The sequence below is a fragment of the Salarias fasciatus genome, chromosome 20, assembly GCF_902148845.1.
Source record: "Salarias fasciatus chromosome 20, fSalaFa1.1, whole genome shotgun sequence".
Lineage (NCBI taxonomy): Eukaryota > Metazoa > Chordata > Actinopteri > Blenniiformes > Blenniidae > Salarias > Salarias fasciatus.
Genome location: NC_043764.1, coordinates 3,709,054 through 3,732,233, shown reverse-complemented (window position 1 = coordinate 3,732,233; position 23,180 = coordinate 3,709,054). Strand labels below are relative to the sequence as shown.

Genomic DNA, 23,180 nt, shown 5'->3' with positions numbered 1-23,180 from the left:
TTTCCAGCAGTGGCTCCCAACCCCACATCTCTGTGGAGCCCCCTCACCTTCTGATGTGCCCAAACGTTTGAGTGAAGTCAAACCGTGCGAGACCACTCCCACCACCAAGCGGAGAAATAAATGCAGTCAGGGATTTCTCAGAATCAAGAAATTGTCTGGTCTTTCCTGAAAGTTAGGGTTGGGACGACTGCTGAAAATAATCAGTCAACGAGTCGGGAACTATCAGCTAGCGACTAGTTGACGAATAATTCTGATGAAGTTCGAATCGAAGCACTGAAGCTCAAAAATGTTCCCTATTCAAGGAACAAAACTGTAAAATTCCATGTGCAATAAGAGAACATTCTGTCAACACAGTGAACTCTGCGACAATGTCTGTGGTGCAACTAGACATCATTAATCGGAGGCATTAATCACTGAAGGAAATGCTGCTAAATCAGTCCCACCATGGAAATATAACCATTCTGCCAAACAAACATGGAAGCCATAAACATACATCACCTGAATAGTTATTAGGCCGTGTGTTTTTTCCAATTGGAGAAAAATTATGCTGATAATTTACCAAAACAGTCGGGCACTATTGGGTTGCAGCTGACTATAACCACTAGTCGTCCCAATCCCACTAAAAAATCTGATGTTGAAACTTCAGATTTTTGGCGCCCACCACCCAAAGATGTCCTGGGTCCAGATTGGAAGCCACTGCTCCAGAATGAATGCTGACAAAACCGAAATACAGCTGGAAAAGTCTCGTCCGTTTCATTTGAACAGCAGTGAGAATCATCTATTGAGTGACGTCTATTTCAGCTACAGTCAGTCTCCGACACTACAACTCAGTGGACGATGTTGGCGTGTCGAGGTTAGTCAGAGTTAATATGGGAGGAGGGAGGAAGGAGGGAAGGGGTCGTGGACATCTAGTCTGGGAGGGGAAGAGGGTTTCCAGTGGAGGGAAAGATACACCATCTTACTTTGGAAATGCTTGGTTGAAGATCTCTAACTTCAAGGCCCAGTATCTGCGCTTGCATTTATATTCAGTCACAACATGGCAGAAAACTTAAGTCAAAAGAACACAAAGTACATGGAAGAGACTGCAGAGAATCCACAGGGAGAGCCGCATGTTTACCTGGTCGATTTTCATCGCCGTGGTGTTCGAGTCAGTCGGGAGATTAGACTTCTCCAAATAGAAAGCCCTGGTGGGACAAAAGCATTTCTATTTCAGGGGATGAAACTCTTCTTGGGGCGTGAAATGTACAGGTGTGAGTCACTCTGAGTCATCCAGCATCGACAGCGCCTCACTTCACAGGACATGCATGTCCTGCAGAGCGCTGCCCGTACCGGAGGCATCTCCAGGAAATTCACATCTACAACTGTGAAATTATTTTAAAAAACCTACTGAAATGATAAATAAACATAAAAACAGACGACAGCAAGTTTTGAGAAACATTTTTTGTGATTACCAAAGACAATGTTAAAAGTAACCTTCATACAATGTCATTTCCTCAAAACTTGCGGTGACGGAGTGTTATTTTCTCTCTGTGTCTTTACAGCTTAAACATGAGTATAAACTCATATTCAGGCCCCGTTCACATGACAACGTGAGTCAGTCGTTCCTATCAGCTGTGTTGGAGTGAGGACACATTGAAATGTGAGCCTCCAGGACCAGGAGAGGCCAAAACTGATGAAGACTGAGGGACTGGGCTCGCCGTCCATGACTGTATCAGTCAGACTTTAATCATGATTAGCATGTAGCATCACTGGTGTGTGAGCCATGAAACTCAGCATCTAGAATGTCTCAAAGCAAAACCTCTCAGTGCATCCTTCAAAACAATGTCGTTTTTGTGCCGTGCCGCTAGAGGCTGCTATTGGTTCTTGTCATGAAGCCACACAAAATATTACATTTTCACTTGAAAATGTTGCTGTGTCAACAGAACCTCACGACTGACTATTCTGTTGTATATTCCATTCTGTAATTTACATATTGAAGTTTTTTTTTTAAATCCTCTGCAATTTACTACTGTGTTTGAAGCTGTGTGTAAAGAATTTTCAACCTGGAATCAATGAAGTATGTCGAATCTCTGTAGATCTGTATTTACAACAAAGCATATTAGTGCTGCAGGAGTTATTATTTATGCTGTGTGCTACAGTAAGATGATTCAAATCTCACTTTCCTAAATGAACAACCCAACAGAGCCTGCTAGCTGAAGTGGGGTTTAGTGGATCTATGATTCAGCCCTCACCTTGAGCATCCTCCCAGCTCCACTGTGTTAAAAAAAAAAAAAAGAAGTGAAGTATAAAAAGCAGAGTGCTGGTTCTGCTTGCTTATGCAACTTGGCAGGGTGAACTCTCCTTTTGAGGTGAAACACACCCCGAGTGCTGGAGGAGCCACGTGGAGCCGCGATGCAGTGTTCGCACAGCTTACCTGAGTTTGCGGTAGTAGGCCTTGACCTTCTCCAGGGAGACGGCGTTGGTGCGCTGCTGGAACTCCTCCATGGCCGCGTAGTCCTGCTGGGACACCCCCTCTGGGCGCTCCAGGGCTGGGAGATGCAGGACGGGGGGTTTGATCAACAGGAGGCTCACATCATCGATATGTCTGCTGCTCGTATTCAACGGAACGCTTTGAAATAAGGCTGAAAAAATGTGCTGGACGCCTCTCGTGCACACGCTTCAATATCGCATCCTGCAGGTAAAGCTCTGCTCCACTAGAGGGCGACATTCACCCAGTAAACTGCTCACCGCTTCAGAATACAGAGTTTCAGCACTAACACTCCAGAGGGGTCATTTATTGGCAGACTGTTACAGATGAAGTGTTTTTTTAAGAAGTTTTAACAGAAGCGGGACATATTTTAAGGCAGGGTCCACATACAACCCAAATTCACTACTGGTAACACCCTTTAAATTTTAACTTCAAGGTTTTTCTTTGTTCTGAAGCAGAGTTTACGGGATGAAAATGTCAACAGTTTCAGAAAACTAAATAATTCCTTCCAAAAGTTACTTCTATTCCCACAGAAAGCAAATGGCCGGACTGGAGCCTTCTGCAGGCCGGTTTTGGCCCACGGGTCTAATGTTTGACACCGATGCAATAGAAAATGCCTGAAAAGCAGTATGGCAGACTGAATGGTTTTAAAAACTGTAAGTGTAAGATCCATCCATGACCTGGCCGCCATGTTGTTTCTTAGTTTAAGCTGAAAGTGCGGCCACTTTCTGCCGCCGGCGTTGCGTCCCGGACTCCTCCCCCTTCATCCTTACCCCTGGTGAAGAGGACGGTGTTCAGCTTGAGGCTGCCTCCGTTCTGCAGCCGAGTGGGCAGCTCGCTGAAGTGGCAGCTGTCCAGGTACAGAGTCACTCTCAGGGCCTGACGGCTGCCCTCCACCTGGTAACACACCGGGGAGTCTGCAGCACACACACACACACACACACACACACACACTTAGAAAACTGAAACTTCTGTTATTTTCATTTAAAAAGTGTGATTTTGGAGTGTGATGACTATTTTCTTCCTTTAATCATGGCAGTACTAGACTACTGTAAACAAATCTCACATGGGTTGAATGATGCTTATTTTAATGTCAAAGATGCTTGAAAATATTTTTCTTACGCTCTATGGAAAGAGTCCCTGCTGTTATATTCATGTTTCTTTTCTGTCTCTGATGTAAATATTGAGTTAATGTCTTTCCCTCTGCAGGACAGCCCAACATTAGGTGAACCAGTGAGTAAAATCTGAAGTTTAATTTGAATTTTCTCCCCTCAGTTCACAGCAAGAAGAACATCAATGTGTCAGTAGGTGATTGGATCATTGTAGGTCTTTCTTTGAGATCCATATGGCCCATACAAGAAAACTATCTGGAAAAAGACGAAACTAAATAATTAAATATTCCATCGCATTTTCTCATTTCATCGAATTAAATCATTGACATTAATTTCTATTTAATTTTTACTGTGAAAAACACAGGAATGTCAATGAGCTACTTCCTGTATTGTGAAAGTGTTTATTTGTATTTATTTGATGCTTCTATTTTGCTTCACTGTGTCACATTTTTTATGAAACTAAGCTGTTGGGTCGATTTACTATCAGCCATGCTGTCAAAGGGTTACATACACTGTATTCAGCAAACAGAATTAAGAAAAAAAAAAAATCGTCACCATGGTGAAGGAGGCCAAGTTCAGAACTAGCCAGTTTCACAGCTAACTGCCTACTTGTTTGAATTGCGAGCCAGAGAAAATCCAGCAGCAAATCTCTCCCTGACTTTGATATGGCTAACAGGCGACTTCAGCGAGGCAGGAACCAGCTTCCTGGTGCTTCCTACTTACGAGGTCAGACAAAACCCTCCAGCCAATCACGACTGGTCGCCGAACAGAGAGAGGCAGTTTCAAAACCACAACCGTCCCATGAACCAGCGGCGAGCTGGCCACAACCCCAGAGCGTCAGACCACACGACTGACCAGGAGGTGAGCTACCTTCGAAACGAAGTTGAACGCAAGGAGTGCATCATTTTCCAGCTGCGCAAAGAGAAGCGCTGCTGAAAGCGAGAAGCAGAAAGAAGAGGAACACTGGCGCGACTTCTGCAGACAGGACAATGAACAAAGTAAACTGGAGAAAGCAAACGCCCAGCTGTGCAAAGCCAATGAAACGCTGCACAGCGAGAAGGAGCGGCTGCAGGAGCAGAACGAGCTGCTGCAGCAACAGCGTGTCCAACTGCAGGACGAGCAGAACGGCCAGGAAGCAGAGCACCTGCGCCTGCAGGAGGAGATCCTCCAGCTGCTGGAGGACCAGAGAGAGGTCCAGCAGGAGAGGGACCGCACAGAGGACTGATTTTACTGTTTAGCCCTTTGTGGTGGTGGTGTTTTTTTTTTGTTTTTTTTTTAATGAATATGAAAAGTGCTCTACAAAGTAAGATTGATTGACTGATGCAGGAGGAAATCGCCCAACTGCTGGTGGACAAAAACCAGGTCCAGGAGGAACGGGATCGCATCCAAGAGGCCAACGCCAGCATGCAGGAAGCGATCGGTCAACTGCAGGCCGACAGAGGCCGAATCCAGGAAGAGAAGGACGGGCTGCAGGAGGCCAATGCTGCCCTGCACCAGACCATGCAGGACCTGCAGAAACAACTGGAGCAGAAGAGTCTGGAGCTGCAGGAGATGGTTCAGCAGAAGAAAAAGAAGAGGTCGCTCTTCAAGAAGCTCTTCTCTTCAAGAGAAACTGGCCAAAAAAAGAAAAGAAAGAGCGAAAGAGGTCTTCGTTCTGGAGCCTGTTCCGCAGAAACCCACAGGGCGGCGGCGAAACGAACGAGGCGGCGGCTGCCGGCCGGCCGGCCGACACCAGCCGATGGACAGTAAGCTCCTCTGCAGCAACATGCAGCTCCTAATATGAGCGTTCAACCGGCTTATGAAGAAAAGAGAAAAAAAGTCATGACTGGAAATTCAGAACTGAGATCCATCCATCACTGAGCCTCTGGACTCGCACGGGAGGAAATCCTCTCGGTCATTACTTCACTTTAAAGAGGCTCAGAGGAGGACCCACGTTCACATGAACACAGTATTTCAAAGGTTTCTGATTTCCAATACAGTCCAAAGCTTTGTGTTTGAAACAATAAACTGCAATAAAAGCATGTCCTGGTAATTTTCATTACACTGACATTATATGAGTCATGAAGTCAATTCAAGCTGCTTCAGCAGATGAGCGTCATACTTCACTGACACTCTTTCAAAATGTAGTGGTATTGGTGAATTAAGAGTCACTTCCAATAACAGTCTGGGGAGGATGTTGAATTTTGTAATTCTTCTGTGGACCATCTTTCAAAACAGTGCTTTGCTGAATTTTTTTGTGCTTTCAATTTGAGATATATGACAAACTTTCATACATTTACTCTAAAAATACTGTAACTCAAGTCCATATAATTGTTATTTTTTTGCTAAAGTTTGATTCATAATCATAAACACCACAATAATTTCTACTGAACAAATATTAGTAAGTTTTGTTGCAAAAAACATCAAATTCTTGCTGAATTTACAGTAAAAAGCTCTTGTTGTCAAGATCTGCTAGATGACTGAGTCCATCTCTTCCCGCAGCTGAAAGTGTCATAAATATATGATGAGTGCCGAGCATCCTCTTCATCGGATGCTATAAACAAAGCGTGACTGCAATAATTCATAAATCTAACATTTGGAAGCAGTGACACATGAGCGCTTCTCAGAAAATGGAGAGGATGACCTTTACTGTGCAACCTTTAGGGTCACTGCTCTTTCCCGGAGAACCTATCAAGACGTAATCCTGCGGAGTCTGGCTGTGGCGCTTCAGACTGCGCAGTGCTGACATGCCGGAGCGTTACCTATCGTTCCTGCTATTAGTAAATCAATAACATCCATCCTCCGGCGTCTGACGCCACAAACCCGTCTACCTGCAGAGCAGCAGTCTGGCTGACATGCAGCTTCAGCAGAGATGAGTTTTCACATCACCGTGGGGATACGGGGCCTCGCAGCAGATTTAAGCACCTTTTGAAGAACCAGTAGATGCATGTGTGTGTGTATGCGTGTGCACGCACACACACACAGGATAGACTCTGCCGCAAAGCATTAACCCAGAAAAGTAAATTCCCGCCTTGTATATGGCTCTGCCTCCCAAAATGAGAAGTGCGTGTTGTGCTTTTCCTTTGAGCTGCAATCTCTGCTGACCACATTGAGCCTGCTGAAAGGAGGACTGAGTCAGGACGCAGGCTTCTTTTGTATCTGCTGGCTTTTAGAATCTTCCGGCAACCCGGAGTACTTTCACTGAATGCAGACAGCGAGATGATTCAGAGGCAAAACTGTGTCCAGGTCATTAACTGCACATGAACAGTACATGAAGAAGTTCACAATGGCTCCATGAACACTGCAAACACAGTGGTTTTCACGCTGGGCCACTAGTGGATGCTGTTGTATTGTTGTTCTAATGAAATCCCACAGCTGAGAGCAGATCTGTACGCTGCTCTGCTGAAGCTTTTAGTCCTGAATAAACTGTTTAGTCTTTTAAAGTCACTTGTTTAAATCTCCACCCCGAAAGTTTTCTCTGAAGGTTTTAGAGAGCTCTTGGTATCATCACAGCACCAACTCCAACACCAAAAAACAAAACTAAACAACCCTTTAGCAGAGGCATGAGATAATGTATCAGGTTTTAATCATGCCAGGTGTGGTTTCACAAACTATCACATATTAAGACCCATGTTTGGATGTTTCAGCATTATTTCAAGAGGATACATACAAATGTCTAGACATGCTTTTCCACACGACTGGGTGTTTAGAATGCTGATGTCCTCTCTCGAGCACCACTGAAGTTTAAATAAAGCCCTCCCACTGTCAGGAGGCGCTGGGTTATCTGTAATGAAACCCGGACTTGAAGAGACTGCACGTTCTGCCCTTGTTTCACATGATTTATGGAGCAATTACACTGGTGGGATTTTTTTTTACTCCCTATTCAGTAGCCCTCCAATGACAAGAAAATGAAATCTGCAGGATGAAATATGGCAATTTCACCCTCACCAGTGACCACGAATCTGCATAAAAGAGCATCATTCAGAGTCGGTGAAAACCATACAGCTGCTCATTAGCAGCAGAGCCGTTTGAATGGGTTCTTACTTGCGACGAGACACTCGTCCTCCAGTTGCCTGAAGAACACAGTGACTTTGTCCAAATCCAACAGGGCTGCCTTGGTGTCCTCCAGCATGGTGCGCTCCTCTTTCTGCCAGACCAGAGAAAGAACGCTCAGAAGTGGCACCAGGAAGAGAGTTGGCACAGTCCTGAGACAGCTGCACGGTCAGAACGCTGCAAAAGCTCCAATCAGACGGACAATGTGAAAAATGACGTTTGTTTGAACCTGCATCTGTAGGCTTTCGATCAGAAAGGAAGAGTTTCGACTTTTAAGTCTTCAAACCGAAGTAAAGTTACCTAAAAAAAACCAAAGTAACCACCAACTTGAGAAAGAACATCCCGCCCCTCTATCTGTCCACCCATCACCTCGATCAGCTCAGCAGAGCCTGGTGTTCAGTCTGCTCTCACCAGGTGTGGAGCCAGGGTGGACTGGAAGTGCAGCAAGACGCCGATGACGGCGATCTGCTCCAGCCACTTCCGGCTGGTCTCCTTGCTGTCCTCCTGGTACTCGCCGGCGTTGTTGAAGCGCGAGCGCAGCGCCGTCAGCAGCTGCTCGGCCAGCGTGCAGAGGGCGCCCGTGGCCGCCTGGCAGAAGATCACGTCCCGGCGCAGCTGCAGAGACGTGTCTGGCGGTGGAGGGCAGGGAGCAGAGGCGAACAGGTCAGGCAGCGACGGTGGAGCGGAGGGAGGACGAGGCGGAAGAAGACAGAAGGAGACGCATGACAGGAAGAGGTGAGCAGGTCAGAGGGCATCGGGAGGAGAGACGTCCAGCCCTCCTCCTGTAACCTTCCTCACTGATGCATACACTTTATTCCACTGGCCCGAATCCCCCCCGAGGGGAGATCTCCCACTAACCAGCGCCATATGCCGCTGGGCACAGTTCAAAGGGACGACGGCATCAACGCGAGCCGCCGCTTCGGCACAAACCCACAGAACAACTGGCCTCAACCCGAATATGATCCTTCTTCGGATTTAAAAGCACAGCTGAAAGCTTTCACTTCAGGACGAAACCTGACTTTACACAGCTTTATATTTTTTAATTAAGCACACGGGATACAAGAGGCTTTTTAGACGGCCTCCTTTCAAATAAATCTTTTTCATAAAAGTTAATATATTTCAAAGATGTGCGAGATCTGAAGATTTCCTGGTGTGAAGGTGACTGTAATTTCATATTCTGGATGATCTCATTTGCAAAGACCCCTGAATGCTGCACTTATGAGGCCTTTTTCCTGAGCGGCTGCTCAGCTCGTCGCTTCTGGTCATTCAGTGGAAAATCCATCGCATGTGATTATCTGACACCGCTCTGCTCCGACGCGTTGGCGTACCTGTGCACTTGAGCAGAGCCAGGAGGAGCTGGTTCTTCCCATCTGGAGAAGGAAAGACAGGATGGAGTGAGTGACGGCGTCCGAGCACGTGGAGAGGGGCGTGTGCACGGCCTGGTCCACTCACCGTCCACGAATCTCTGCAGGCTCTCCACCAGCGTTTTGATGGAGGTGGGGAGGTTCCAGGGGTCCTCCTGGATGTTTTTGTGGATGATGCAACGACAGCGCACCGTCCAGTCTTCCGTCTGACGAAACTCTGTTCACAACAAACCAGGAACATTTTAGAGAGAAGGAAGAAAGAAAGTCACTTTGATTGATACAGCACCATCCAAAGACAAAAACTCCTCTTAATGATAAATCTGCTGAAAGAAAACAGTCAGAGCAAAGTGAAGAAAGCGGCAGGGCAGTCCAAGGTTTGGGAGCCGGAAGCTCGACAGCGGAAAACTCTGAAACCAGAATGTCAAACTCATTTCAGTTCAGAAAATAAAATTAGAGCACGATAACAATCCATGAGAAAGGGAAAATTCTTTTTGGTTTTAGACCAAAAAAATACAAGCGATTCCTGAAAACCACTAAATCTACAACCTGAAGTCATGTTCTTTAGAGCAACGCCGGTAAAAAGCTTGTTGCTTCTCAAGCTGCACACATTCAGCAGCCTTCAGGCAGCAGTTCTTCACACACTCATAGTATGACTTTAACACTCATCGAATTCTACAACCAAACAAATAGCTTCTATTGCAACGTTTGGCTGAAATCTGCTGATCAGTTCTGCGTCTCACTGTTGTTATGTATGCCAGTTTGATGTGGATAGAGCGCCTCCAGTGGAAAAAGCACGAACAGCAGTTACTCTTATTGGAGAAATGCATTTATTGATGATTGCTATGTAATTTTTCGACCCTGCAATATCATCAGTCAGACCAGAGATGACTGTCTGGCTGGAGAAGCTGCCCACAGGACGTATATTTGGAAAATGACAGATGAACCAGAGATGAGATCGAGTGACAGCTGAGATAAACTGGAGCAGGCCAGTTTGGGCATTTTACACAAATTAAAACGCTGTTAGAGAATGAAGAAAAACTCAGACAACCTTTTCAAACAGAGCTCTCAGTTCAGCACACACACACACACACACACAGAATACACACCTGGCTGGCTGTGGTCTGAGTAAAAGTGCTTGGTCTCCTCGCATGCCTTGCTCATGACCGATCCTTTGAGCAGGTTGTTGATGGAGTCGACCTGCGTTCACACATAACGGCACAAACACATTCAGAGAGACTGACCGCTGTTTTTCTCAGCTCCATACGTTTTGTTTACTCTTTTGAAATACCCCGTTTCTTTCCGTGTTCAGCTGTAACTACATCAGGGCTCGTGTTTGCTGCCCCCCTCAGCTGCTATTTGCATGTGGCGGAGTGTGTGCACCCCACAAGCACTCGGGGGACATCAAATGCTACGAGAAGATCAAAGCGTGTATCAGGAAAAGGCTGCGTGTGAGGGGAAGAGAAGATTGAAAGAAGAAGAGGGGAAAAAGAAAGGAGGTCAAGTGAAAGATGAGAGAGAAAAAGCTGATTCCCGACCGGGAGACTGAGAGCTACGTGAGGTAACTCGGCCCAGATGTGGGCTGATTGTTATCATGATGATCTCCTCCAAATGGCTGATGCCGACATGTGTGTAGCTTGTTTCTCTATCTCCCCGTCTCTCAGTCACTGGCTGGGTTTAAAGGCGGCTTTGTGTGCACTTTTTTCAGGATTTATTTTCTAATAGCTTCAGCTTTTTGTGTTTCACAGTAAATAAAACTTGTGTACCTTCATGGAGCCCCTTACTTCATCCTCTCTTTAAAACAAACTCCTGGTTTAGGTCTCTTTAAATCTCCTCTCTGAAGGCTTCATTTACAACAGCGCTGAGATTAAGTGGTTTCTACGTTTCTACTCTGTCCAGAAGCAGTTGACTATATATGGGCACCTACGAGGGGCTGATGTGAAATTTATCGGGCTCAGCCATGACTTTTAAGCATGTCTTTTCCACTCAAATGAATTATTACCATCAATACTTGACTCTTTGGCCAAACTTGGCTTCAAACAGGGAACGAGCCATCATCGCCTCACCTGGTTGAAGAGGTGCTCGAGGCAGCCGTGCAGCTTGTCCTGCTTGTCGGAGGGAATCCTCATGTCACACGGCAGCTCATCTCCTAGCAGACGGAAAAAACAGGGGGGGGGGGGGGGGGGGGGGGGTCCACATACATTCATATCATAGACATCAGTCTTCATTTTCATCAGAGCATCTGCATCTGCATCTATCAACATGAATTCTGATCAATGCCACTGATAAGAATGGACTAAAAGCTCAGATCATAGATTTTGGGCCAAAAGGAAACACTGCCTCTCACCTGATCCCATCTCGTCACTCCCCAGGTAGGAGCTGTTGCTTCGCACGCTGGTGTAGGACAGCACCGAGTCTCTGTTGCTGTTGCATTCACTGCGAAAGACAAACAAAAACAGTCAAATGGCATCGGGAAGCAAAGGCTTCATTCAGTTTTTGCACCGCAGATATAATTTCCAAGGCCGCGGAGTCTAATTAGGCTGCAGAATAATCCATCAGATTGTGCCAAATGCAATTAAGCATTTCTCATAACAGGAGCGGCTGCTGGTTTACACAGAGGAGCGTTCAGTCAACTTCAGCTGTATTAGATTCTCGGAGATTTGATGGATAATGTGAGCACACATCATTCTGCGTTTACACAGTCCTTCATGAAGACGCTCTTCTGATGTTTTCCAACGATGCTGCTGTGTCTGCAAACAACCCAAAATCTGCGCGAAATGACTGGGTCTGGTATTTATAGTCGTACATCTACGTGACTCAACACGATCACCGGGAGGCATGTGGAAAATTTATGTGGTTCAAATTATACATGGTTTTAAATGTGCATCCTCACAGTTCCCCGGGAGGCGGCTGTGAATGATTCACCGGCTGAATTACCCAGACAAATGGCCCGGGAGCTACGACTGGCAAGAAGAGAGCCGCCCTGCCTCCGTCTGCCCTGCTGCCATCAGGTCTGGCTGGGTGACGGGGGGAAGGGGTCCTGGAGGTCACCTGCTGGGTCATCCTGGGCTTCATGTACTGCGTGTGTGTGTGTGTGTGTGTGTGTGTGTGTGTGTGCGCGTGTGTGTGTGTGTGTGCCAGCCTCTGTTGTCCTCGGTTCTCCTCCACCACTGACCTCTGACTGTTGAGCTCTGTGCTGCGGCCCGGCGCCGCCCGACGCCGCCCGGGGCTTTAATGTCTGATTCTCTCAGCAGTACAGAGGAGACCAAACACATTTCATCGCCGGTACGATTTAACAAGTTTGACGATTCCTCTGCAGTCAGAGCAACCTCACACCGATACCTTGAAAGGAGTCTCAATGGGTTTCTAAAGCCTGCGTAAACAACTCAGTGTGTGTGTGTGTATCTGCATGTGCGAGTGTGTGTGTGTGTCCCACACATTGAGCAGGCTGCATTTTCCTTGACATTTCATTGTGATGAGGTAGCTGCATTTCACGTGGCGTGGCCAGAGCCCTAATGACAGAGTGGGAGAGGAGGCCGCGCCCCAAACATTTGGCTGTATTACACACCAGCCCACCGCACCAACAACCAATAACTGCATCTTAGTGGGTGGTGGAGGGTGGAGCTCAGTGGAGTGCTGCCCAGACACACACACACACACACACACACACACTCTGTTCTGTCTCTTTCCCTCTCGCTCACACACACACACTCAGACAGAGAGAACATCTGAATGAACTCACAACAAGCAAATGACATAACCAGATCTGACCGAAACATTTTGAAGTCATTTTTAGCCTTCGATCTGAGTCAGAGTGCCAACATCTGGAATGAATTGTGATCTTTAAAAGGAGGGAAATGAGATGCATTAAAGGTTTGTGGAGTGAAGGAAAAGGATTTAAAAGCTGTTGTTATGTTTTATGGAGTCAACAGCTGAAAATCCAGGTGTGTGATGAGGAGTAATCAGTACTATAGAAAGTGAGTTTGCATCTGGATTGATGCAGAGTTGTGAACGCAGTAAAAAAACATAAATAATGACAACTCCAAAGCATTTTCCACTGTGTTTCCAGTCAGCTAAGTATGAGCCCAGTCTGCGGAGGCCGTCGGTCTTTCGCCAGTCACCTGTAGGAGTCCCTGTAGCTCATGGTGTCGTGTCCCGAGTCCTCCTGGTCCTCCTCGTTCACCTTGAAGCAGACCCGCTTAATGCCGCCGTGCTCCACTTTGTCCTGGTCGCAGCCGTCGTCGCAGGGGGCCAGAGAGGGGGGCTGGCCGGGCTCGTAGACCGGCGGCTCCCCTCCCTCCCCCTGGAGCTGCGTGGGCTCGGTGATCGACGACAACAGGCTGGAGGGGAGACAAAACAACACAAGCATGTGATCCGGAAGCCTGACAGAACGTGCATCAGGTGGCTCCGGTCAGTTCAGACCGACCACAAAATATTAGATTTTGGCAGTGACTTTGTGAATTTAGTTTTTTTTATACTGAGACGGTATTTATTTTAAATTCCACTTGGCAAATACATCCCCACAGTGAAACATACACATGCATTCATTTGCTTTGTCACACCCTTTCCTCAGGACAGACACACAATATGTGTGTCTTTCTCCTGATGTTATCCTGGCCTCACTCCCTGTTCCTGTACCGAGTTCGACCCATAAATATTTTGGGCCTGAAGAATGTTCCTTTTGTGAATCCTGGGCTTTAAACAAGGCAGAGGGCAGACGGACAAAGAGAGGCTGACGAAACAGGCTGCAGCTCCTGACTTCTTACGCAAAAGATCCCTAAATGTCACCGAGACTGCTTCGAAAACAGTCGACTCACTTGAGAACAGCAGCAGAGGGAGGAAGCAAACACTCTTCGTGTGTTTTCAAGTGACAAGTGAAAACGTCTGTGGTGTGAGCACACTTCAGGCCACTTACACGTCGATCTGAGCGACGTACTGCCTCATCTCCCTCACGGCAACATCCAGGCGGCTGTACAGCTGGATGTAGGCGTCCTGCGTTTCCGTGTCTTCCTGCTTGAGCAGGAAACTCAAGCCTCCCTCGCCGTGGCCGCTCCGCCGGGCGTCCGGCCCGCCGTCGCCTCCATCCACCGACACGTCGCCGCTGCCGTCGGCCTCGTCGCCCTCCAGGCCCGAGCAGCTCCAGGACGGCGCCCCCATGCTGGTCATGCAGTGCTGAGTGTGGGACATGGGGTTGAGTTGTGCTGCAGGAGAGCAGAGGAGAACCGAATGAAGAGGACTTCTCTCTGACAGCTTTATAAAACCCAGATGTTCCAAAGCTACGCAGTCATGCTCTTGTCTGTTCTTCATTTGGTTTTGATGAAAACAACTTCTTAAAGGGCACTTAAGCAGCTGATATGCAAGACCGGGAAGCAAAACTGTTTTTCTGGGTGAAATTCCAACCAAAGCTACAACAATAACTCTGACTGTGAAGGAAACTGATCAATCCACAGAGAGCAAACTGACATCGAATCCAGAAGTCCCCGTTTTCAGTGCAGTCCACATGCTGCGTGGTGGAAGAGGAATGTTTTTACTGCCTCAGGTATAAAGTCTTGTCTCTTACTGTCCAGTCAGAGCGGAGTCCTCTCTATGATTGTAATGTGGTTGAGCAGGCAGAACCTTCGCCGTCTCTGCCATACAAGTGTGAGGCAGATGTGTGACTGGCAGCTGGATCGAGAGGAAGATGAGGACGAGGCTTCTTGGAACAGAGCGAGCTGTGCTGTGTCTAGACAGCTGCGATACATTTACATATTTTCTGAGGGTAGGGGGAGTTCAGCGGTTCAGGCTCCGTCACCGTAAAGCCGAGCCACGCAAAATAATGAGAGCATTCTTCATTTCTGTGTCTGTGCAGAAGGAACCTCTCCCTCTTGGACTCCAGCTTTCGTTCTGTTCCTGACGGTGCATTTCGACTCAGCTGGCCACGCTTTCCCCTCCTCCTGGACCTCAGCAGACTGAACGGCACACATTCCCCGGTTGCCTTCAGGCTCCGTCTTTTGCAGACATCGTTCATTGACTTGGTGTGTCAAAAGCTGGAGCTTGGCCCGGGGCTAATGGAGTCTTAATGGCAAACCACTCATCTAATTTACTGTGGGAACGCTGGCTGAGACCTCATGGCTACTATGGGATGCTGGCGCTGGAGTTTCCCATCACTGCGCTGAGGGATTTAGATGGTCATGGAGGGTAATTAGTCAAAATGATCACTAAGCTAGTGTTAAGTGGGTTAAGCTATATTATCATAAAAAGGATAGAGCTCAGAGCAGCTTAGCTTAAGCTGCGATCGCGACGAAGTTTCTCCGCCTCTTTCGGTTTGCGCTTCGCTCTCACCTTGATCGGGGTCCAGGCCGAAGAGGGAGTTTTTGCGGCCGAAGCGGATGCTGAAGGTCCTGCCGGCGGAGGTAGTGCTTTTAGGATACGAGACCTGCATCAGGTTGACGTGGCAGTTGGTGGGAACGAAGTCCATGCAGCCCAGAGGGTGGGCTCGAGCGCCGGCCTGCCTGGACGACGGCCACACCTTGTTCCTCAGTTCCAGGGCAAACTGGGAAAAAACAGGCACGAATACAGGTCACCCATGATTTTGAATTTCTGTCACATATAAAGTAAAGCATTCCAAATTTAGGATAAACATGACGAGTCAGTGTGTTTTTTGGCGACTGCATAACAGATGCATCAAGATGAAAACTATTTTTGTTCAATTGAAACAGTTCCTTAACTGGGTGTAATCACAGAAGGTAGAACAACCAGGAATTTTCATACTATAAAGACACAAAAAAAAAAACCCCAAAAATTCAGGAAGTACTGCAGTGATAAAAGAGGCAAATAATATTTTGGACATTAAATCAACGCCACATTTCATATGGTTCATTTTTCTTATCCTACTAAACACACTGCTAGCAACAGCTACCAGACTTCACTCTGATCATTAACCAGCCTTCAAAATCTCACAAGATTCAACAAGTACAAACTATTCAGCTTTAAAGATATTGTGAAAATCTTTACAGCTCAAATAAGGTATAAAAGATTATTTAAATTATTCATTCATCAGGAGGGAGTTTCACCTTAAAAAAGGTTTTTCTGTTTCAGTTTATTCGGTAAGTCACTGGAACAGTCATTCAAGTTTCCACTGACAGAGAACAGAAAAGGAATTCACCGTTCACCTTGTACATTTATTCTTACTTCATGTATGAATTACTGTTTATGCAGCAGTAGATAAAATGAATAACTGACAGAAAAGAATTTCTTTAATGAAGAAGGGTTTACAGCTAATTAGAACTAAGAAGTTATGCTTCTCAATTCTTTCTACTCTGAACATCAGACTGAAGCTTCGACAGTGAGAAGATAATCGGTAGTTGTCCTCCGAGTACGGCTCCTGTGGGGGAAGTCAGGATGTCTGTCAGTACCTGCTGGTAGCTGCTGATCCGCCGCCTGATGCTCTCCAGTTTGGTGTCGCAGATCTGCCTGAACTCGAACTGCGGCATGGTGACGACTCGGTCGCTCTGGGAGATGAGCTGGCTGCAGTTACGAACGAAAAGGCTGTCATCGTCCGAAAACGCCTGCAGGATCTGCAGAGACAAAGAAACATGGATCACTCCAACATCTGATCGAAAACCAACAATCAGGTTTCATGACGCAAACTGGTGAAACCAGCAGGAAGTCCAAGAAATCCTTCTGTCTCCTCATATTACAACCTGATCAAATATCAGAATCCTGATGATACATGATCCTCAGAGACGTCTGAGCTGCATTAATGTTCAACAAATGAAAGGTTTTCATGCTTCAATAAAAGTAGGACTGAAAACCCTGAGGTGGGATGTCTTCTCAATATCACATTTCAAACTTTGGAACAGGGATGAAATTAACAAACAAAAGCTTCAGCTGTTAGCTTTAGCCCTAAAGCTTAGCCTCAGCTGTTAGCTTCAGCCGTTACCTACCTTAGCAGTGAGGCTGAAACATCCTTTAGGCTCAACAATCTTCTCCAGAACGTGGCTCTTGATGCCCGCAGTGCTCACGTATTCGTAGACCACGCCGTGCTCCAGGTGAACGTTGTCCACCGTCAGGCTGACCAGAGGCAGGTCGTCCAGGAGGGAGAGTCGGGCCAGCCGGAGGTCTGCGGGTCACAGTTTCCACTTATTACTCAGCAGACATTCACGTTTTTGAAAAGGGGATATGTTTCACTTTAAAAAAAACCCTGTCGCATGAGATGTGTTTGCTTGATCTCATGTTTGAAATTTAACAGAACCAAAACGTGCAACCATCACCAGTGATGGTTGCACGTTTCAGTATAGCAGTATAGCAGTAGCTCTGTTACTGAACACCCAGTGCTGCACACTGGATGGATTATTGATTAGAGGCTTTCCAGAAATCCAATTCAATTCAGCTTTATTTATCCTGAACAATCAGGAAAGAAAGTGTCTGATAGAGGCAGAAACTACAAAAGCTATTAGAAAAGTTATGAGAATACATGTTTTTTGAGCTGTGAATGACAGAAAGCGCCTGTCACAAAAACATATCTAAAAGGAACATCATAAAATCAGAATACACACATAGGAAGGCTTTTCGTGTGTAACTCGTAAATTGGTGGCAGCATGTCTTCAACAATCTTGGTGAAGCAAAGATCTAAAGCACATATGTTCAAACGAAAGCTCCTCCCCTGTTTCTTAGAGACTCACAATAACATTATAAATCCTTTCAGTACTGACACATGTAAAAGCAAACCGTATGCTGCACATCTGTGGAGTGTGTGTATCCTGCCCGTAGTGCAAGAAAAAAAAAATCGTCCACTGAGTGTGTATACAGTAAGATGAACGCTCCTACAGCCGTAATGTGTCGAGGTAGAACATCCATGCAGGGTTAGTTTATCAGATCAAGCTGATGATTGCTGGAGTCACTTCCCAGAGATCCAGTTTGACGTGATGTCAGGTACAAAAATTAGAGAAACTCCATGATACTTATATAGGGTCGTCATTAAATACCATCAATCACTGAAATGCACTGGAAGTTCCTCTGGAAAAATCCAGCAAAAACCTTCCCAGATGTCCGCAGCAGAGGCGTTAAAGTGAGTGAGAGCAGAGCGCTCGCTCTCACCTGTTCCGTTGGTGCCGTTCTCCTCCTCGTGGTCGGAGCCGTTCTCCACCGGATACGGCCTGAAGGCGCTCTCCTCCTTCTCGCCCGCAGCCCGCTCTCTCTGCAGCTCGTCCACGTCCTCGAACGCTCGGTACACCCAGTGACACTGCAAGGAACACATTCACGCTCAAACTTCCCACTGGCCGATGGTCATGTGACGTTTTACCGGCGCCTCAGAGCGTCGGCATGGCTGCTTAGTGCTGTCTGTCACACATCCTCCTCTAACCGCTCTGGGGAAGCAGGCACTTTACAGCCGACTGGACCTAATCAGCCTCGACACTGCGGTCAGTCACATTTACAAGGTCCCAGGTTAATCTATCCTGCCGTTAAATGAACCAGCAAACGCTGACTGGAAGCAGTCCAGAAGGCCGGCTGCTCGGCTGAGCGAGGAGGGTGGTCAGCAAATAAAACAAGTCCAGGACTGTGAGGAGGACCCTCTGCCTGGCGCCTCCCGAAATACCACCTGGAGGCGGGAATCGCTCTGGGGGAACGTCAAAGCGACTCGATTTGTATTTAATCATGTGGCACCGAGTTTGAGTAGAAGCTGTGGCTCCTCAGGCCGGCTGCAATGAGAATAAAGCGGATTCTTTTCGTTTTGGTCCGTGCAGTGACGTGACGTGGTTCTCACCGGTTCTGGAGCTTCCTGGTGAGTGTGCTGAGCGCTGAAGTGCTCCAGGACCTCCTGGAAGTCGCTGTGATTGACGTTGTTGCCGTTGACCTTCAGGACAACTTGACCCGGCTGAAGCCCCGCCCCCACCGCCTCCCAGCCTGCAGCGACAGGATCACAGGGTGGCGTCAAAAACACACAACGCAACAAGAGGGAGCTGAAAAACAAAGCAATTCTCACAAATACTTAGATCACAGCACGTTTATTAAATTAACAAGCTTTGGATTTTATGTCTTTGCACAACCTTGATCCCTGTGCTTCTTCAGGAAAAGAGCAAATTGTTTGGTTCAGTGTCTTAACACGCTTCCTCCAGCTACTAATGGCTTTACAGCCTGGAAGTCCAATCAACACCTTCATCCTGCCATCTAAAAATACCAGCCGAGGCATCACTTCCACCCCGGGGTGCCAGCAATTACCTAACTGTGGGGCTGCTTGACCCCGGCGCAGGGGGAGACTGATTTAAGACCAGAAAACAGCAAATAAAAACTGAGCAGCTCACACTGGGCACGAGGAAACCGAGCGGAGGGAGAGAAAGTGGAGAGGGAGTAATAGAGGAAAGAAGAATCAGGGGATCGCATTTCCTGCCTGCACCGCCGGGCGACCCGCCCCTCGCTGTTCCTGTGTCGTCTCCAAGTGCCGTCTGGATTACACATTTGGATTCATCCCTTTTTAAACACAAATCCCTCATTTTTTCTATTTCTAGTCCTCGCGTTGCAAACGTCTGGCTGGAGGGCTGTAAAGGCAGAACGGGAGGAATGAGGAGGGAGAAAATAAGTGTCGGTGTCTTTTCAGTCGTCTATTGATTCTACAAGTGTGCTTTAGAAGTTGAGTTGAGGCTCTTTAGCCAAATGAATTCCAAATGCAGCCTGTCTGGCTGACAGGTGGCCATAAAAACCCAACAGCGGCTCAGTAAAAGCAGAGTGCAGCAGGTGGTTCCAGGCTCCGGTTACCTCATCTTTTCCCCAAATTCACTCTGAATTATTTGTCATTCTGATGCTGTAAAAGCTCCGGACACGTTTACCAGCACCGACGCAGCAATAACAGAGCCACAACCTGCAAATACGTTCAAACATATCTGGTGCTGAGAGAAATATGAGACGTTTGAAACTGAACTGGAGCTGTAAACTGTTAAAACGCCGAGCTGGTGATGTTGTCCTCACACACCTGAGAGTGTGTGAGGACTTTACTGAGACTGTTGACACTGATAATAAGAGGCCACTCAATAGTTCACAATGAGATGTAAACCAGGGGGTGTCAAACATAAGGCCCGTGGGCCAAAAACTGGACCAGAGGAGGCTCCAATCCAGGATCAAACCACCAAATAAATTATAAAAATTTCAAAGAAAACATTGACTTTTTTAAAAAAAAAAAAACACATTTCTTAAGAGGAGTTGAAACAACAACAGGGAGACCTGAGATGAATGATGGCAACTTCGCTGCTATCAAACTAGCCTCAAAGCCATGCTGGCAGGGTGCTAAAACACCCATAATGCAACTTTTTTTTTTTTTTTTTTTTTTGGACATTTCACTGTATTTTACTCTATGAGGTTTCATTCAAATTGGCTTCATTTTGACATTGATGTAATTTTTGATAATTTGTTGTTTGGCTTTGCAAAAATATCGACTTTTTCAGCACATATATTCTACACCATAACTAAGAAAAAATAAATTGTTGTTTCTATTTCACTGGTGAAGTTGTGGCGCCTGAACGAGAATGTGATTGATACTCCTGGTGGATCCGGCCCGACTGGCTCTCACCTTTCCTGACGGCGTGCACGTGAGGCGGCGCACAGCCGCACAGTCGGAAGGAGAGGCTGTCCGGGTTGTCGGGGATCTTCACAATCCTATGAGAGAACAGCCAATCAGACCAGTGTGTGTGTGTGTGTGTGTGTGTGTGTGTGTGTGTGTGTGTGTGTGTGTGTTCTTGTATTTCTATCCTTGTCGGGGCCAAATGTCCCCACAAGGATAGCAAAACGTGGAACGACGTGCCTTGTGGGGACCTTTTTCTGGTCCTAAGTAGGAGAAACAGTGTTTTCTTGACCATGTTGTTGTTACTGAAAAAAGTAAAAGTGCAAAAACATTTCTTTAGGGTTAGGCTTTGTTGTGGTGTGGGTTAGGGTTAGGGTAAGGGTCAGGGTTAGGGGCTAGACATGAATGGGAGTCAATGGACGGTCCCCACAAGGATAGAAATACAAGACTGTGTGTGTGTGTGTGTGTGTGTGTGCGTGCGCCCCTCACTCTTTGGCCTTGGTGGCGACCAGCAGCCGCAGCGAGCGCCGTATGCAGAAGGCCTGGCTGATCATGGTTTCCACCTCGGAGAACGGCCTGAGGAACAGCAGGTCCTCGTTGATGGTGTAGATCTTCCTGCCCACCTGCAGTCCGGCCATCTGGACAGACAGACGGACAGACGGACAGACGGACAGACGGACAGACGGACAGACACAACGCCGTTATTTATAGTGGGCTGCTGCTTTAAACCTGCCGTCTCTGAAGAGGTTCAGGTTGGGGCCACGATCGGCTCACAGATTCACTCCGGTGTGGAAGAAAGTGGGAAAGAGACACGATGAATAAAGTATGAATATCTTTGTTTTTTAATCGGGTGATCCATTACTTTTAACTTCATACATTCTAATTTTAGTTGGTTGTCTTTAAAACAGGTTTCCAGAAGTTAGCAATTCATTACATTATTTAAACCTGATGAGTTTCTTAAACAGTGACTGATTACATATTAAAAAAAAAAATCAAGTGGGAAAACAAAGCTGTGTGCCTAATGTCATGATATAATCAATACCAACATTAAATGTTAGGATTGCAGAGACTTGAAAACGATCGTAGCTGTCAACAACTGGTGATGGTTTTGTGATTGGAGTGTGTGGCAGATTTAGTGTTGAGTTTAACTTTCAGTGTGATTTTAAATGGCTTTTACTTAATGTTCTTGGTGAATTACATTTTATTTGCCACACCCTGCCCATCAGCTGAGCACTGGTTGGATCATGCAGAACAGTGATCGGTTTCTCAGGTGTTGGGCCCACAGTGAATCTGCTGAGCTTCTGGAGGAATCGAAGGTTTTCTGCATCTTGTTCATCCTCCAAAAAGCAAGACGGGTTTAAAGCAAAAGTGGAGGAACAAAATTCAGAAAACATGTTCTGTCTATCGGCAGATACAATGAACACACCATTAATGAAGAAAACAGAGAGTGATCATTTTTACTTTGACTGCTTTTCAAAGTGCAATGACTCTGAATGAGGATTTCTGAGTATCTTAAATGTGTGGACTTGTCGTCACCTCTCGACTTAAACTGTGAGCCGCGTTTGGCCCCGACAAGGTGTGATTCATGTTTTCACTTGACAAGTGCAGATTACCCATAATCAAATCCCTGTTGGGTAAATTGTGCCTTGGAGCAGCAGCGCAGAGACAAACACGAGGGAGAAAATCAGTGTGTGCTGTTCACAACGTCCACGGCCTGCTCGGTCTTGTCGTGAGGTTTCCTGCATGCGAGCAGAGGTTTTGTGGAGGGCGAGCAGATCATCCTGATTGGCTGCGAGATGCGATTAATCTGCATGATATTTACCCCAAAGACTCCTTTCTGCTGCAGTTTGGATTTGCACCCAATTCCAGATCAAGGCTAGCTTTCAATTTCCACACTTTCACAACAGCAAACAGAGATATCGTGCACTTTATCTACATTGATCTGACCACAGGGGTTTAAGGGGGTTTGAACAAGCATGTTTCTTCTGCATAACATATTTTACAGTCAAATACAACTTAAAATACAACAGAGTGTCAAGCATCTTTTCGGAGTCCCTTTAAAAGCGGCAGACACACCAGGTCCCAGGCTGCTGTGTGTCATTAAAGGCAGTCATCTCTTACATCTTCAGTCACGTTGGGAGAATAATGCGGCCTCTGTGTGTCCGCTGTGTGAGTCCAGTGTCCTGGACACACATCCGGGGGGGAGGCCTTGGCTGAGCCCCCCCCCCGCCGGCTCTGGATCACAGCCCAGGATGGATATAGGGACGGCGGGGAGGAGCCACGGCGGCTGAATGTGTGTGTGACTGGGCTGCTCGTGGACGCTGGTCTCCACGTGACTCTATAGAACGGTATGATATAGTGACAAGGGGGCTCGGTGTGCAAGTGTGCGTCTCTGGGCCCTTTCTGGAGCCCCATGGGAATCAGCTGAGCTTCATTCACTGCGCTGGCACACCGGCTGCGCCACAACCAGCAATCCTGTTATTGTGCGGAGCGCAGGACACGGGGATGAATAACAGCAGTGCGGAGAGGGAGCCAGGGTTGGCTGAGGAGAGGAGCATTGTGGGAAAGAAGTGAAATAGCAGACACGATGAGGAAACTGGAACCACAGGGACACGAGAGAGCTGAGAGTAAAAAGACACTGTGGGGATAAAAAAGCTCTTCTATTTCTGGACATG

The 23,180-nt window shown here is 46.9% G+C and overlaps 1 protein-coding gene across 2 annotated transcripts in view; it reads right to left on the bottom strand.

Annotated features, from left to right (window-relative positions):
- prex1 (phosphatidylinositol-3,4,5-trisphosphate-dependent Rac exchange factor 1) overlaps nucleotides 1-23,180 on the bottom strand; it is an 87,845-nt gene that overhangs the window by 3,303 nt on the left and 61,362 nt on the right. The window contains exons 18-37 of one of the 2 annotated variants that reach the window (XM_030118754.1): nucleotides 20,995-21,143; nucleotides 20,515-20,600; nucleotides 18,718-18,857; nucleotides 18,051-18,195; nucleotides 16,898-17,073; nucleotides 16,367-16,528; nucleotides 15,294-15,504; nucleotides 13,888-14,173; nucleotides 13,094-13,312; nucleotides 11,320-11,408; nucleotides 11,039-11,121; nucleotides 10,082-10,172; nucleotides 9,064-9,192; nucleotides 8,940-8,981; nucleotides 8,023-8,240; nucleotides 7,603-7,705; nucleotides 3,241-3,384; nucleotides 2,414-2,528; nucleotides 1,118-1,184; nucleotides 963-1,007 (exon numbers count right to left, since the gene is read on the bottom strand). In XM_030118754.1, the coding sequence (XP_029974614.1) occupies nucleotides 963-1,007; nucleotides 1,118-1,184; nucleotides 2,414-2,528; nucleotides 3,241-3,384; nucleotides 7,603-7,705; nucleotides 8,023-8,240; nucleotides 8,940-8,981; nucleotides 9,064-9,192; nucleotides 10,082-10,172; nucleotides 11,039-11,121; nucleotides 11,320-11,408; nucleotides 13,094-13,312; nucleotides 13,888-14,173; nucleotides 15,294-15,504; nucleotides 16,367-16,528; nucleotides 16,898-17,073; nucleotides 18,051-18,195; nucleotides 18,718-18,857; nucleotides 20,515-20,600; nucleotides 20,995-21,143 (2,700 nt within the window). The remainder of the gene's footprint in view (nucleotides 1-962; nucleotides 1,008-1,117; nucleotides 1,185-2,413; nucleotides 2,529-3,240; nucleotides 3,385-7,602; nucleotides 7,706-8,022; nucleotides 8,241-8,939; nucleotides 8,982-9,063; nucleotides 9,193-10,081; nucleotides 10,173-11,038; nucleotides 11,122-11,319; nucleotides 11,409-13,093; nucleotides 13,313-13,887; nucleotides 14,174-15,293; nucleotides 15,505-16,366; nucleotides 16,529-16,897; nucleotides 17,074-18,050; nucleotides 18,196-18,717; nucleotides 18,858-20,514; nucleotides 20,601-20,994; nucleotides 21,144-23,180) is intronic. The other variant, XM_030118755.1, reaches the window with a different exon arrangement.